This window comes from Mustela putorius, unplaced genomic scaffold (genome assembly GCF_011764305.1).
Source record: "Mustela putorius furo isolate JIRA1106 unplaced genomic scaffold, ASM1176430v1.1 tig00003834_pilon_pilon_pilon, whole genome shotgun sequence".
Classification (NCBI taxonomy): Eukaryota; Metazoa; Chordata; class Mammalia; order Carnivora; family Mustelidae; genus Mustela; species Mustela putorius.
Window position 1 is genome coordinate 45,920,189 of NW_025421987.1, and position 16,471 is coordinate 45,936,659.

Sequence of the window (16,471 nt, forward strand, 5' to 3'; positions counted from 1 at the left end):
TTTTGGGATTAGAAGAGAATTTAAAGGTCAAAATTTTTTTATGAACTTGAATAACAGTAATGCCATTAGAAGGTAGGAAACTCATGAAAATTTGGAAAAGCTGATAATGAGAAGTTTGAGAATGAATGCCTTAAATTTGAGGTGTTTTTAAGCCATCCCACAGAACTTTTGCAAGCAATTTCAGGTGTGGACTCTAAAAAATTATAGAATATCCAGCTTTGGAAGTCATCCATGTAAATGCATTAGTGGAAGTTACAGGAGTGAATGAGATCATCAAAGAAGATAGTATAAAAAGAAAGGAGAAATAGACTGATCTGGGAACAAAAACTTAAGGATATCTCTACATTCATGTAGTAGAAAAGAGACAAAATCCAGCAGAGGATAATGAGAAGTCATCAGAGATACAGGAAAAAGATGAGAATAACTTCATCAAAGGATAGAAGAGTATCCAAACAAAAGAAAGAAGACCACCAAAACAATGGTCAAAAGGTAGTCAGATATAGCAGAGAGCCAAATAATTTGGGTAGAAGAAAAAACATTAGGCCAGGCAACTAAAGGGTACTAGTGATCCTTGAGATGGCAAATCTTGGGAGCATGGTAGAGACAAAGTAAATTTTCAATGGAACTAGAGGCAGTGGTATAGATCAGGAGTTGACAAACTACCACCCACAGACTGTATCTATCTTGCCCTTCCCCTAATCTGACATTGTATAGCCTGCAAGGTAAGAATAGATTTTAAATTTTAAAACATTGAAAAAAATCAGATAATATTTCATAATATGTGAAAAATATATGAAATTCAAATTTCAATGTCCATAAATAAAGGGATTTTTGGAACCCAGCCACACCCATTTGCTTACATAATGTCTGGCTGCTTTTGCATAAAAAGGTAGAGTTGAGTAGATGTAAGAGAGACCCAGTGACCTACAAAGCCTACAACATTTACAAGCTGGTACTTTAATAAAAGTTTGCCAACCCCCAGTATAGATTATTGTTTCAGGAAATTTTTTGTTAAAAAAAGTGATGAGAAACAAGAAAGTTGTTCAAGAGCAAGACTAGGTTTTCAAGAGTGTTTTTACTGTTTTATTTTCTTTAATAGGGGAGACATGAGTATATTTGTAATCCAAAGAAAAGTAGTTAAAGTTTAAAAAAAAATAAAAACAATCATTTACTGTCTTCTCATTCTCTTAGATATTTCTGGTTCTTTCTCTTCTTATCTGGTTTCTTTTTCTCAAACTGTTTTTTGGTTATTTGTCATGGAAATCATTCCAGTCTTGTTTGAAAATGATAACTCCTAGAATGCCTTAGTTTCAAGGGGAAAAAAAATGTATATCACACATATCCTTTTGTCCCCTAAGCTCCCATTTAGTCACTCCAAATTTTTATTTTAAATTAAAAGACATTAAACTATTGTCACAGTTGAGATTTTTGGCTTGATAGTGATTACCTTATTTTGCAAAATTTTAGTGTGTCTTGTTTTCTCAAGTGATTTGGGGTATATCTGAAAATTTATTTCCATTTAAATAAATATGTGCTACCACTGACACTTTGAGGAGGGAAATTTCTTGAGAAACGACAAACAATAGTTTAAAAACCAATAGGAGTCATAGCAACAGGAGAGTTATTATTTTCCTAGATCTTCCCAAATCCTATCAGAAATGAACTTTACTGAGTCCATTCTCAAGTCCTACTTTTCTGATAGTTGGCGGGTAGCTAATGATTATCTATATGCTAATGTACCCAGACCTAGAAAATAGTAGAAAGTGATACTAGAAGCTTATTTATAAATGAGTTCTCAGACTGGGCTGTGACAGTCATATTTAGTGAGAATCATTGTTAGTTTTGTGAACTATTTCCTTATAAAGTGTCCCCTGCACAGAAAAAAAAAAAAATCTATTTTTCAGCTTTAAAATCACTTAGTTCCATGCTTGCTTAGACAACACATATAATAAAATTTAGTTCCTAGTCTTTTGCAATTGAATTACTCCCTAAAATAATTATACCATTTTTGTTTTCGTGGCTTACCTTTATTATGCTACATAAATAATGTAGTTTATCAGAAAAGTCTATTGGCATCCCTTCCCCATTGCTACCCATTTATTTGACTGAATCTATCATGGAAGTCTGTTTAATGGGGTTTGTTTTAGACTCATATCTTAGAGACCTTAATTACTTGAAATGCTGTAACATATAAGTCTTTGAAATCCAGTATATAATTTACATTTAGAGAACATCTCAGTTCACCCAAAACACATATCAACTGCTCAATAACCATATATGCCTAATGGCTACCATATTGAATGATTTGGTGCTAGAAACTCATGGAAAGCTTATTCCAATTGCACAGATTTCAGGTCCCTTTTTATATTATGAAGTTTGAAGGCTTAACTTGTAATTACAAACTACTTTCATAAGAGAAAGCAGTACTTTTTTTTCAAGGTACTGGTTTTATTATCTGGGATAATTTAAAATTATTATACACATCAAAATCAGTTGCATGAATTCAAAGTTTGAAATTTAATGACAAGTTTGCAGATTTTTCCCCTGTTGGCATTAGAGGTGTGATCTAAAAGCAGTGAGATTAATTTTCTTTAGTATTTTGCAAAACTGGCTCATGGCAGCATCCAAGGGGACATTCTAATAAGTATTTAAGCAAAATCATGGGCTACAACATTAGGATAAGACTATAGCCATTTGGTAAAACACTTGACATGAGTGATTTTCCTTTGGCTATGCAAGTTCTGATCTATTATCTGTAATTTATTCTCATTCCCATATAACCTCAAGCATGATTATTTATTAATTGCTGGGCACAGTGTACTTGATCCATTCCACATGTCCATTAGTGCATAACTTCCTCAGACTCAGGAGTTTTGCCTAGAAGGGAGATGGTAGGCCAATTATGTAGCCAGCCATTTCTAGCTATCGTGTTTTTGCCATAACCAAAGACTATAACCATATTGTAGGAATTTGTGAAATGTTGCAAAATATATCCTGAAATTTCTGGCCACTACCATTAATCCAACCTTCAAGGATATCTGCTAAATATCTGTGTGGATTAAGATAAAGAACTGGGCCCAAGATTTTTTGTATATATGTGATTTTATATGAGTCTAGTTTTTTTGTTTTTTGTTTTTTTACCACTGAGACTTCAAGAGAATAAAAAAAAACAACCATAAAATAGTGGTATAAAAATAATTTTTTATGTAAGAGTCTGCACATTTTACACAGAAATTAAAGCTTCTAACAACTTGAATATGAAATGTGGATTTGCTTTTTTCCATTCAGCCTACCTAGTCTTCGCCCAATGTTGGATGTTAATTATTTGCCACTGACAGACATGAGGATAGCACGGACATTTTGTTTTACCAATGAAGGCCAGGCATTATACCTCGTCTCTCCTACTGAAATTCAGCGTTTAACATACAGCCAAGAGATGTGTGATAATCTACAGGTAGGTCAGGCACATTTATGAAAACATTGGACATGGTTGTAAAAAGAGAATGAGAGAGATATCTAAAATCTAAAATATTACTGGGCCAGGCAAAAAACATGCCTTCCCTAGAATATGTTTTGAATATATGTTCATCATTATGATCCTGTCAAGTTTAATGTGGGTCTAAAAAAAGGGAAAGTGAGAAAGAGAATGTGAAGATCATACACATTAATGGGTGATTTTTTGTTTGTTCATTTTATTATTCTTTTTTTTTTTTTTTTTTTTTTTGCCTATGGAGAATCCTCTGTAAGATTATAAACTCTCTCTCTCAAAAAAAAAAAAAAAAGATTATAAACTCTTCCTTCTAAGGTGGGGAATATGCATGTACACACAAAAATTTTGCATACGATTTAGAGAGCTCATGGACTTTTTTAAAGAAATCTAAATTTTAATTAAGAGCCATACAGAACAAATATACTTCCTATAGGTTATAAATGGGCATTTTTCTTTTATCATAGAAGTAAGCAGAGCCTTGAAACAGAATAAATATAAATGCCTATCTAACCTTGGATAACCAGTTACAAAATTTTAAAAGAACATCTTAGAGACTTAGTTGGTTCAACTCCCTTATTTTATAAAGAAGAAAACTAAAACTCACCCATTTTAATACAGAGGTTGAAAGTATAAGCTCTGAACTATTTCAGTTGTATTTTGCCCACTTGTATAACTTTGGGCATTTTACTTAACACCCCGTATGCTCTATCTTGGAGCATCATTGAGAATTAAGTAAAAATGCTGAACATAGTGCCTAGAACTGGGTATATTTTAAAAATAAATAATAATTATTATGGTTATTCAACAAATACTTATTGAGTTGTTAACATACATACCTGGTACTTGGCATATGATAAAATACAGTGATAAAACAAGATACTACTCCCTACCCATTAATGTGCAGGGAGCTAAGTAAACAGACAACTACAGCACTTTGTGGAAGAGACTGCCTATATGCGGCTGTGTCAGCACTAGAGAGACATGGAAGAGGGGCCCCTAGGTTGATGGGACAGCAGGGATGGCTAGTTAGGAAGAGTTGTAAGGGCTGAGTAGTTGTTCATAAGAATGGATGGCTGAGAATGGAAAAAGAAATGATATTCCCAGCAGAGTAGTTGCGTGCAAAACCCCGGGGGGCGGTCAGGAAACTGCCAACAAAGTGCAGAATTAGTGAAAAGGATGAAGGGATAATGCTGGAGAATTATTCAAGAGCAGATCTTGGAGCACCTTATATGAGCCTAAGGAATCTGGCATTTATCCCAAGGGCAATAGGAAGTCATTAAAAAGGTTTAACAGATTGGTTTATGAAAACTAATATTCTGGTTGCATATGGTTTCTAGGAATGAGGGAGAACAATCAGGAGGGGTTGTTGTTTTTTTTAATAATTAAGGCCAAAAATGAGTCTTAAAATAAGACAGCCAGCAGTGAGAATGGAGAAAAGTTGGCATATTCAATAGCTATATAGTGTAATCAATTGGATTGGAGGGTTCTTAGATGTAGCAGTGAAGGAAAGGAAGGAATTAATAATGATTCCTGGGTTTCTGGCTAAGTCGATACCGGTGCCATTTTCTAAATAGAAGGGATCCAGGAGGAAGAGCTCAGGTCTGGTGAGCAGAGGTGAGAGGAAGAGGATAAAGAATGTCAGGCTGCAGGTTCATAGACAAACTGATATTAGGTCACAGATCTACAGACTTTTGGCCAACATTTCTTCCTCCACACCAGTTGTTCTCAAATTTTAGTCTGCTTCAGAAAGGCATGGAGAGCACATTAAAAATATATATAACCAGAACACATCTATGCAGATTCTGATTCAGTATGTGAGGAATGAAGCCCAAGCACCCGTATTTCTAACAAGGTATTTTTCCAGTCATTCTAAAACACATCAAAATACTGAAAACAGGGCCCCTGGGTGGCTGAGAGGGTTAAGCCTCTGCCTTCAGCTCAGGTCCTGGTCTCAGGGTCCTGGGATAGAGCCCCACATCGGGCTCTCTGCTCAACAGGAGCCTGCTTCTTTCTCTCCCTCTGCCTGTCATTTCCTCTGTTTGTGCTCTCTCTTTCTGGCAAATAAATAAATAAAATCTTAAAAAAAAAAAAAGTACTGAAAACAATTGTGTCTCACTATGCAGGAGCTATTTTGATTCATTTGTCTTGAGCCATTTCCTAGTTATGTACTTCATACAAAAATAAATCCAAATGTTCTCCACATATTACCAAAGGCTTCCCTCTTCATAGGGGGGTCTGTGCTTGGTTCAGGGAAGGGGGTTAAGACAGGAAAGAAGCTATTGTAATTGAAAACGTATCTGAAATCCAGATTGGGAGTAATTGATCAGGTGGAAATTAATCCTAAAATAAATATATTAGCTTCTCAATTTTTCTAACAGTAAAGGGGAGAAAAGAACAGGGCAGAAAAATGAAAATTTTCAGACTCCAGTTATTAGAGAAGGAAAGGAAACGGAGGTGGAGAAAGAAATGTCAGAAATAAAACTGGGAACAAAGCAAAAATTGCCAATGGAAAGCAGACTATCTTTTCATTCTGTGCTTTAACGTAATATAGTGTTATCTTTTTTCTATTGCTTTATTTTTAGTTATTCTAATGCTTTTTTGTTTGAATTTGATACAGGACATGCTAGGAGATTTGTTTACTCCCATAGAGACACCAGAAGCTCAAAACAGAGGCTTCCTCAAGGGGCTGTTTGGTGGCAGTGGACAAACATTTGACAGAGAAGAGCTCTGTGAGTAAACTCCTGATTATGAAACTGTACCACAGAAGACCCATTTCTGTGTGTGTGTGTGTGTGTGTGTGTGTGTGTGTGTCTAACTTAATGTAATGGGTGGTTTCAAATTCTAGACTACGGTGTTTTTTTTTTTCTGCTTCTATACCATGAAAATTATTTTTTTTTCCAAACATGAATAAAATCAGTTGCTTTATATTAGGAAATAGTTCAACAAAAAAACAGTACATGCAGTTCAAACAAATAATGAGTAAGCTAATAAATACATCATTTGCAAATAGATCATACCTGCAAGGCAAGGTGAAGGTAGTTGCTAAATTTTGGAAAAAATGTTTATGAATTCTCCTGCCTTTAACGACTGCTGGGAAGCAGATTCTTTATTCAGAACACAAAGTTTACCAATGCTACAGAATAAATTAAAATTCTTCCAGTGAAACTCTGATGAATAATCAAAAAAGAGTAGAAAGACACTAGAAAACATTGTCAGAAAGAATGTATTTCCCAGAATATCTCAACCCTTTTTGGTCCTGCAGATCAAAATTCCTTTTCTCTTGAACTTTTAACAAGGAAAAGATCTAGATGCCTCCATATGATGGACTACTAATCAGCCATAAAAAGAAATGAAATTTGATACATGCTACAACAGGGATGAACCTTGAAGACATCATGCTAAATTAAAGAAGGAAATAAGGCCACATATTGTATGATTCCATTTATATGAAATGTGCAGAATAGGCAAATCCATAGAGACAGAAAGTAGATTAGTGGTTGCCAAGCACTGGGACAAGTTGGGAGGGGGAGTGACTGCTAATGGGCACAGAGTTTTATTTTGGATTAATGAAAATGTTTTAAAATTAGATAGATAAAATTTGCACAGCTCTGTCAGCACACTAAAACCACCGAGTTATACACTTTGTATAAAGTATGTGAATTATAGCTCAATTAGACTCTTTTAAAAAAAAAAACTTTTGATATTATTTCTAATATTACATCCTTGAGAATGCTCACTAAATTTCTACCAAGATAGCTGTAATTCAATAAAAACTTCCAAAAAAATTATTGAAATTAAACTGAAATTTGTAAATGATAGGAAATTTTTATTCTTTTATAAAGTAACAAAATTACAACATATGTATACTAACGTCCATCATGCACACCCTGCTCTCTAGTATTTACTCCCCCCCACACACGCCTATCTTACAACAGGAACAACAACTGAGGCCTACAAAGGATGATAGCAAGATGAAGAGAGATGTTAAGAATGAAGACTTGGGCAGAAAGTTAAACAAATGAACAGACCTAAGTTTGGAACAGACCCTGATATGGGTTAAATATGAGATCACATATATTGTGAGCATCCCAATTCAGCAATGTCAAGAAATGCAATGCCATAGAAGAAATGCAATGCCATATTGCATGGAATCCACATACATATACACAAAAACAGGCAGTAAAAATACGGTTACTTCACAGTATCAGACTCCTTCACAGACATTTTTGTGGGTAAAAGCCAGCACCTCCAAACATACATCCATGATAGGACCAAATATGTCTCTCTCTCTCTCAATGAGAATTATGACAGAATTTAAGGTAAGTGTTTTGGTGATAAACTTCATCCTAATTACTTGAATTACTGACAATATGTCTTAAATTGCTATGGCTTGAATCCCCAGTTGGGGAAGCTTCAGCGGGAAGAGCATCTCGCAGCCTTGCACAGCACATTCCCGGACCAGGTGGTATAGAAGGGATGAAAGGTGCTGCCGGAGGGGTGATGGGAGAGCTGACACGCGCTCGGATCGCACTTGATGAGAGAGGACAGAGGCTAGGAGAGCTGGAGGAGAAGACTGCAGGCATGATGACCAGTGCAGAAGCATTTTCCAAACATGCACATGAGGTAAATGGCTTAATATAGGCATCTCCATACAATAATAACTTGAAACACTGGGCCTTGCACAAGAAAGCCCAGAGATACCACTGTAAATAATCCTGTGTGAGAGCCAGAGTAATCTGGATCTTGTTATAAGTATTATGATTCCCCCAGTATTTGGGAGAAAAATATTTTAAAATACTATATTAATATTTCTTTACCTTAGGAGATAATCTAAAAAAAAAATTATTCATTGGTTCTGATATATTGGGTTTATATTATGCATCTGCTACTAAAAATGTGCTTAGGTATATTACATGATCCTCCCCGCTCAACCAAAAAAGGTGGGAGGGGTACTAGTAGCTGGAACCCACACACTCCTTTTTGCTTCAGTCATTAAAAATCAGTTGAGTCTTTACAGATTGATTATTTTTAAAAAATCTTTTCGTATGTACTTTATTTCAAAAAAATAATGGAAATTTTATAAATTTTGAGATTTAGATCTGCATGATTGGTTCAATATGAGCTTGCTTTGATTAGTACTTTTAAAGATTTTTAAAAACATTTTATTGACTATTTTTTCTTGCAGTTAATGCTGAAATATAAGGATAAGAAATGGTACCAATTCTAAACTTCTAAAGAAGCTGTGACTGCTTTGAGAAACCATTATTCAGGGAAACAAAATTTATTCCCAGCATCACTATTCAACTTGCTAGAAGCCAGTTTCTTCTACAAAATGTTCCATTACAGTCTATCTGAAGTTATCATAAGGGAAATTTATTAGAGACACTGTACAACCCAAAGGCTGAAACCCTGGTTAAAATCCCAAGACATGGCTGAATTTGCCTTTTCCTAACGTGGAATGGAGCTATCATTTTGGCATGTTGTTTGCTAAGGATTTACATTTAGGAACTATGGGGAGTCCTTCTGATTTGAAAACCTGTACAAACAAAAGCATTAATGCACTTAATGAAAAAAAAATCTTTGCATGATAAATTAACATCTTAAGAGGAAAAGAAAAAAAAAGCATGTTGTGACAGAAGAAAAAAAAAGATTATGACAAACTATTTTTATAAATTGGGCCACACCTGACAATTTAAAAAATCTGTATTAGAAGATATCAGTGTATTTCAAGTACATTTGCCATACCCAACAGAAAAAGAAAAGAAAACTAGAGTTTTCTTTTCATCTGTAACTTTCATTATACTAGCACATTATTGAATTCTTATGGAAGTCTAATTGTTTGTCTCTCCATACTATTTTACATCATCACCATTATGAGTCATAATTGAGTATTGCCAGGATAGTAAGTCATTCCTAACAGTTATTTCCATTTGTCACCTTCAGAACAAGTGGCTATTTTTTAGTCATAAACCATGCAGGGTTGGGTCACAAGCCTGGCTTGTGCTCTGTAGGGGAGTTGATGATTAAGTTTGGGGAAACTAGACTACAGAAACAGTGCAGTTATCTTTGAGAACTGATTTCACACACTCTGATTTCAGTTTCTAAAGGCATATATTTTTAATGCTCCATTTGTATCTTTGTCTGCCAATCACACAGTATATTACTGTTCCAGCCCAGTAGTGTCTTCAATCCAAAGGTGCTCTTGCAGCCTGACACTCACAGACCAAACTGGTCATTCTCTTTAGTATGATTCAGTAAAACCTCAGTAAATGTTTTGGGAAAGGGATTCTGATTTATTACATTTCTGATTAACAAGGGCTTTCATTAGTAAATACTTTTTAGTTCAATACTTATTATTGAAAATCTTTGTAAAATGTGGTATTTTTGCTATCTTGGCCTTAGTCACCATTATGGGCAACAAAAATACAGAGAGAGTTTAATGATACAAAATGAATAATTTTGTCACTCATTAGGCTAAATGATATAAGCCACAAATTATGTCAATAGATACCAAACACCTATTCCTTGTTCAAAACACTTTAAAAAGTGAAGTAAGGAATACCCTTAATATGATAAAAGTTACCTGTCATAACAGCGAACTCTAGAGACAAAAGTAAATAAATAAAGACACCTGCTATTATTATTTAACATGATTCTAGAAGCTAAAAGTCATAGAAAATGAATATTCGCAGGTTCTAGGACCCATCCTGTAATATGTTGTTCCTTCGAAGAGAATTAAAAAAAAAAATGTGTGTGACTTAATGAATTTTGATTTTCCAGGTCTTACTAGATATATTTTTGTGTTTCCTAAGAATTCACCATTTTTTCTGAAGTCCGGGTTATTTTAGTATCCTAAAATAGTATTTAGTTCTTTTTTTTTTTAGATTTTTTAATTCTTAGTGTATTTTTTTGAAGTTGCACTTCCTTTAAATGTTCCCAGTAATTTTGAGAAGAGCAAAGATGATAAAGTAGGAAATATATATCAGGAAAGCATTTCTTAGAGTCCTTGAATTCTCCTAATTTCTCAAAAAAAAGCTTCTCCATGAATCTCACCACTCCTGAGAACAGCTTTAGAGTAACCAAACCTGATTTGAAAATACAAACATCACATATAAAATTATGCAGTAAAAATATTAAAGAAACCTGGGATCAAAATTTAGAACACAATGGAACCCAAATTATAGTACACTATTTATACCTCAGTTTTAAGAACCCAGTATTCTGATTTTCTGTACAAATACTTTATCATTTCTATAATTCAAAGAAAAGCTTAAAACGTTTAGAGAAAAATATTTTTTTAGTGGCATCAACTTCAATAACTATCTCTGAAGCCCTCCATAAGATTTGATTTAATTTGTTCTACATTTTGTTAATAGTTCACTATTAATAGAAAATTCTTTTTTATGGGGGACTGCCCTTTACACTGCAGAATGTTTGGCAACATCATTGGCCTCTATCTTCTAGATGCCAGCAGCAAGCCCAGAAGAAAACCAAAAATATCTCCAACCATTGCGAAAATTGCTCCCAGTTGAGAGCCACTCTTCTACATTATTTAAGAACAGATTAAATGTGAATATATATGTCCTGCATAAAATTAAATTATCACAAATACACAGTACCTTAAGAAGATAAATTATTATACCCAAAATTACACATGTGGTTCATATGCAATATAATCCTATTTTGGAGAAAGTTTATGCAAATCAGTGGAAAATAACAATTACAGAATATTTTAAAGCATACAGAGAAAAACACCAAAAACAACATAGCATTTCACAGAAGCACTTAAAACTCTGGCTCTAATGAATAGATCAAATGCTTAGAATTAGCATATCAAGTGGAAGTAAACAGGTGCTTCTGAAATGCTTGAAAAGAATAAATTTTTTTAAGTAGTTTAAATATGTCTTTCAGTGTTGTTTTTAAAGACCCTTTCTTAACGTAAGGTAACTTCATCTCCTGAACTCCTGATAGTGGAATACAAATTAATGAGGTTTTACTGTATCAGAATTATTTTTATAATTCAAAGAGATAGCAATAACAAGAATCTAATGTGGATGTGATTTTTCTCTTTAAACATTTCTATTCTGTTGCACTGACCTTAGCATGCTTGTGCATGCGCATACACCAACACAACCACCACCACCACCTTATCATCATCATCTTTGGAAAATGAGTACTGTTTGTTGATCCATGTAATTCTTTACATCTCTCTTCTCTGTGAGTGTCTTGCCTCTATCTTGGAACAAAAGAAAAATACTCCTAGTAACTTGGATAATGATAGAGAAGATGAGCCTTTGTTATCAAAATTACATTATATCTACTATAGTGACATCAGAAGATAAGGCTTGTAAACCACAGTCTCCAAGCTGACTCTATCTCCCTATGACTCCCTCAGGAGATAAGCCCTTCCTATATGTTCCAGAAGAAAATGGGTCTTTGCACTCTATTTACCAAAATGAAGCTAGAAGTATTTGTTTTCCTGATTCTAATAATGTGAGCAATAATCCCTACCATGAAATCATCCATTAACCTTGGTGTTTGGAGGGAAGGATGATTATGATTTATTTTAATTCCCTACAAAAGTAGTATTACTGACTTTGCTTCCTATACTTGAGACTCAGACCTAGTGCCCCAATCACTATCGGGGTCATCTAACTTTGGAAGAACGGTGATAGAACTGAGAGAGATGTTGTCTGATAATTTCGTCATAAAGATAATTTTTCAAATCATTTATATAGCCTTGGAGTGATTCTCAAGTAAATAAATCAGAATCCAGATTTCTATTCCTCAAAGATCTTAAGGAATTATAAAAGGAAAAAGTTTGCTGTTGGAGTCCCTTTTTATGTGACCTCTGTGTCCAGTTTTAAATACACCGTCTATCTGTTATCTACATCAAGGGATCTCCAGGGCTTAGAGAAAGAAAAAGAGAGAGAGAGAGAGATTGTGCCTAAGGTTAGTTGAAGAAGATGAAGATGAGCTCTTTTAAATACTTGGTGTAAAATGTTTGGAAGAGGGGGAAAATGAAAAATGTTTAGAAAAGTAAGCTAAAAATCCTCTCCTTGGTTTAGGATCATTGGGACAACCCAGGAGAATATCTATGATTATAGTCTGGCTCTACAGAAAGACATTATAACTTGACTACTTTCTTTGAGAGGGCAATGCCAAAAGGACTCAGACATTTCTATCAGGCTTTGCTCTTTGCATCAGGAGAAAAGTAGTAGCCTTCACAGCTTCCTTACCTTTGTCTTCTGTAACACCAACCTCATTACTGGCTACATACTAATTCAAATACACTCTGTTCCAGGTGCCAGAGATACTTGTCAACAAGTTATGCTTTCTGGATGGCACCATTTCAGGGAGTATGGTTGTTGTGTAGCAAGTTTAGTGTACATATTTGCCTATAACATAGCTCTAAAGGGATACAATGCAGAAGATAATGTCTGACTTTGGAAAGTACGAGGAAGTGCCAATTTGGTGCAAGAGGATTGGGATGGGGAGGAACACAGAAACCAGAGTTAAGTGGAAGAGGTTTTGATGAGAAACCAGAGGCACAGATGGCTGCTTTGATTTATATATTTATGTAGGGAACTGATTCTCAATCTTGGCTGTACATGTGAATCACCTAAGGAACTTTTAAAATCCCAATTATATCAAAATCTCATGGAGTAGGAACCAAACATTATTATTTTTGAAAGCCCCCAATATGGTTCCAGTGTCAACCAATGCTGATAAACACAGCTTTATGGCTGATTAAGGAAGACACATTTGTCTACCTTGGCTGGTATCCAAGCCCCACTTCTGAGGAGTTGTGGAAGGCAAGATGCAAGAGATACAGTGTTGTCTGGATTGAGAATTATTGTGTTGTAACCCAAAACAAATGTTCTGTGCAAATTTCTGACCAGGCAGTGCCCCATTGACTTATAATAATTCTGTCTTTGTGGTTTTCTCCCATATGACTTCGCCATTATTCCAATTCAAACATCTAGGTTTTGATTGTCTTATACATGTGACATCACAAGACACCAGAAGAAATATAAGAAACTCAACAGCATGTAAAGCTAAGTAGAAAACTAATACTTAATAGTTGGATAGTGGAAATTAAAATAAGCATTTATTAAATCAGGCCCAAATTTATTATTCATTCTTCATTTGGAGGAAACATGGGTACTAGGTACCTGTTCTGCCATAGTATATTTTATTGGACTTGATCTTAGCAAGAAGGAAGAACAGCAGTTCCTTTTTGATTGTTGTCTTAGCTCCCAGGGCCACTTGGATTTTTTTTCTTAGCTATTGGATACGTGTTTAAAGGAGGAAGAGTGTCTGTAACTCATTATCTGGCCTCCAGCACCCTGAGAGACTGTTTTCACCTTCAAAAAGGAAGAGTCTGCCTATCCAAGGCAATAATCCTCAATGAGAAAATGTGAGAGTTCTCTCCTCTCTTACTGCTCCCCTCTGGTATTGGCCTGTGCTTCTCAGCTGCAAAGCCAGAAAATAAACTAGGTGGTGGTCATGGACAAGTATACACAGAATCAAAATCTCTAATAACCTGTAATTTTTAGTACTTAATTATGTGATGTTTTATTCTAGGAAATAAGAAACAGATGACATCATTGATGTATCTTTCTTTCATCTTCAGAATTTTTGCATCTTTTCAGAAAATGACAAATTACTATTTTTCTGTTGCACTCAGCAATTGTGACTATACTTAAAATTCTTGTAGTCTGTAGAGATATCAATAAAATTGTATATGTTTGTACATAGATGCTCTTATGTTATGATGTCATGCACCACTAAACATTTTACCAAGATTAAAGATGGGCAGAGGGAAGATTTTCATCTGCAACACTATGAACCATGGTTTTGAAAGTATACTTGTTTTTAAAAGGCAGAGAGGTGGGTGGGGGAATGATGTACATCACATTTGTCTGAACTAAAAAACAGAAAGAAAGGACTAACCACAAGTTCTCTAGAATCACAGATTTTGCTAGAGTATATTCTCCAGATTTCAAACTGGGGAGTTGTGAAACTTTTTTATGGATGTTTTTACAGACAATTTTTGAGCATGTTGATTGATTAGACCTTTGGTGAATTACAAGTAAAACTAAGTTTGGTGAGAGGGTACAGAGTAAAAATCTGAGACTGAGTAAGATATATTTACAAACCCAATATCCTTTAAAGCTCAGGCTTTAATCCCATCTAGGCAAAAAACATAAACCATTATGAGCTTATATCACTTCCTAGTGGTTATAATGAACACTCGTTAACGCCACAACCTCCAAAAGTCCCCCAGAAAGACATTGTTCACCTGGCTTTCATCTGCACAGTTAATTCCTCTTCAGACACTTTCTTTGCATTGATCTATACTGTGGCCTTAGCCAGTTAAGCTTATTCTTCCAAATGCTAATTATCTCAAGATTTTCCCATCACCACAACTTCCCTCCTAGTTTTGGTTCCATATAAAATAAACAACAACAACAAAAAAAAACAACCAACCAATCTGAGGATAAGAAATGTTTCTCAATCAAAAGTACAGATGTAAAAACAGACCCTTTAAAAGCCAAATGTTCAGTCTTCTCTTCAGAATTTTCTCAAAAGTATCCTCACTTTCTTCAAACAACAATCACTCGGGCTTCACATACAGAATTCAGTATTTAAAATACTGATATGACTTACTTCCTTCCTTTTCCTCACCCCTTCTTTCCTCCTTTCCTATTTTTCCATTCATTCAGCCGAAAAGGCAATCAACCTAAGCAAGTTGTGGGTGGCAGCCCCGTGCAAGGAGTGCATAGTAGCAGGGTGAGTGTGACTGCCCAGAGGACAGAGCTGGAGTGAGGTGGCTGACCTGCAATCAGTGCTCAGGCAGTCAATGATGATGGCCTGTGAGAAAGAGGCACCGGAGCAGAGCAGAAGGCAACCCAGCAGGTTAGCAGATTAGGGACTGATCAATTAAGTGATTATCTTGAGGATACAGGATCCAGGTTTCTCACTGATGGAGAAGTACAAATAAAAAGGAATGTGAGAATAAATCCTCTATTATTGGATTAGAATTGGAACTATCAGTGTAAGTTTTATGTGAATACATACATACACATATATCCACGTGCGTGTTGTTCACAAAGACATATTCTATTTCTGAATGCTGAGAGGATGGTAACACAACCCCAAAAATAAAAAATGCTTTGATTTTGATTGTCAAGAAATAGCTGGTTTCAAGGCTGGACTATATATTTTTATTCCAGAAAATAAAATATTCAAAGAATGTTGGGAATGTGTCCAAAGGACACAGAAACTAGTTGAGAGGGCCCACACAGGTCAAATCAAGGATAATTTGATTATCAAAAGTAATAATAGTAATCGAATAAAATAGCTGACCATGGGGAGCCTGGGTGGTTCAGTTGGTTGAGTAATTGCCTTCAGCTCAGGTCATGATCCTGGAGTCTCAGGATCAAGTCCCGCATTGGGCTCCCAGCTCCAAGGGGAGTCTGCTTCTCCCTCTGACCTTCTCCCCTCTCATGCTCTCTCTCACTATCTCTCAAATAAATAAATTAATTAAATCCTTAAAAAAAAAAAAAGCTAACCATGAGTCCACACTGATGTTAATTAATTATTTAGGAGAAGGGAAAGCTCATCCTTACAATAGAATGTCCACCAATCAAGTGGATAGAATTTTTAAATTACTCTGTCAGTCACTGTAGAAATTAGGGGCAATAAACTAATGAATGCTAAAACTCCTGGGTTAAAATGGAATGAAAGAACAAGATACTTACATAGTCCCAAAATATCTTCACAAAAACTACTTGTTAATCAAAAAAAAATATATATATATACAATTTTAAACTACAGAAACATGGTAGACACTATTTTTTAAAAGATTTTACTTATTGATTTGACAGAGAGACCACAAGTAGGCAGAGAAGCGGTCAGAGAGAGAGGGGGAAGAAGGCTCCCCACCAAACAGAGAGCCCAATGCAGGGCTCGATC

General features: G+C 35.1%; 1 protein-coding gene across 6 annotated transcripts in view; it reads left to right on the plus strand.

Moving 5' to 3' along the window:
• Window positions 1-15,882, plus strand: part of STXBP5L (syntaxin binding protein 5L) — a 458,714-nt gene extending 442,832 nt beyond the window's left edge. For all 6 annotated transcript variants that reach the window (XM_045088436.1, XM_045088437.1, XM_045088440.1 and 3 more), the window contains 4 exons: window positions 3,289-3,454; window positions 6,108-6,219; window positions 7,893-8,113; window positions 8,676-15,882. In XM_045088436.1, the coding sequence (XP_044944371.1) occupies window positions 3,289-3,454; window positions 6,108-6,219; window positions 7,893-8,113; window positions 8,676-8,717 (541 nt within the window). In that variant the 3' untranslated portion in view covers window positions 8,718-15,882. The remainder of the gene's footprint in view (window positions 1-3,288; window positions 3,455-6,107; window positions 6,220-7,892; window positions 8,114-8,675) is intronic.
• The last annotated feature ends 589 nt before the right edge of the window (window positions 15,883-16,471 follow it).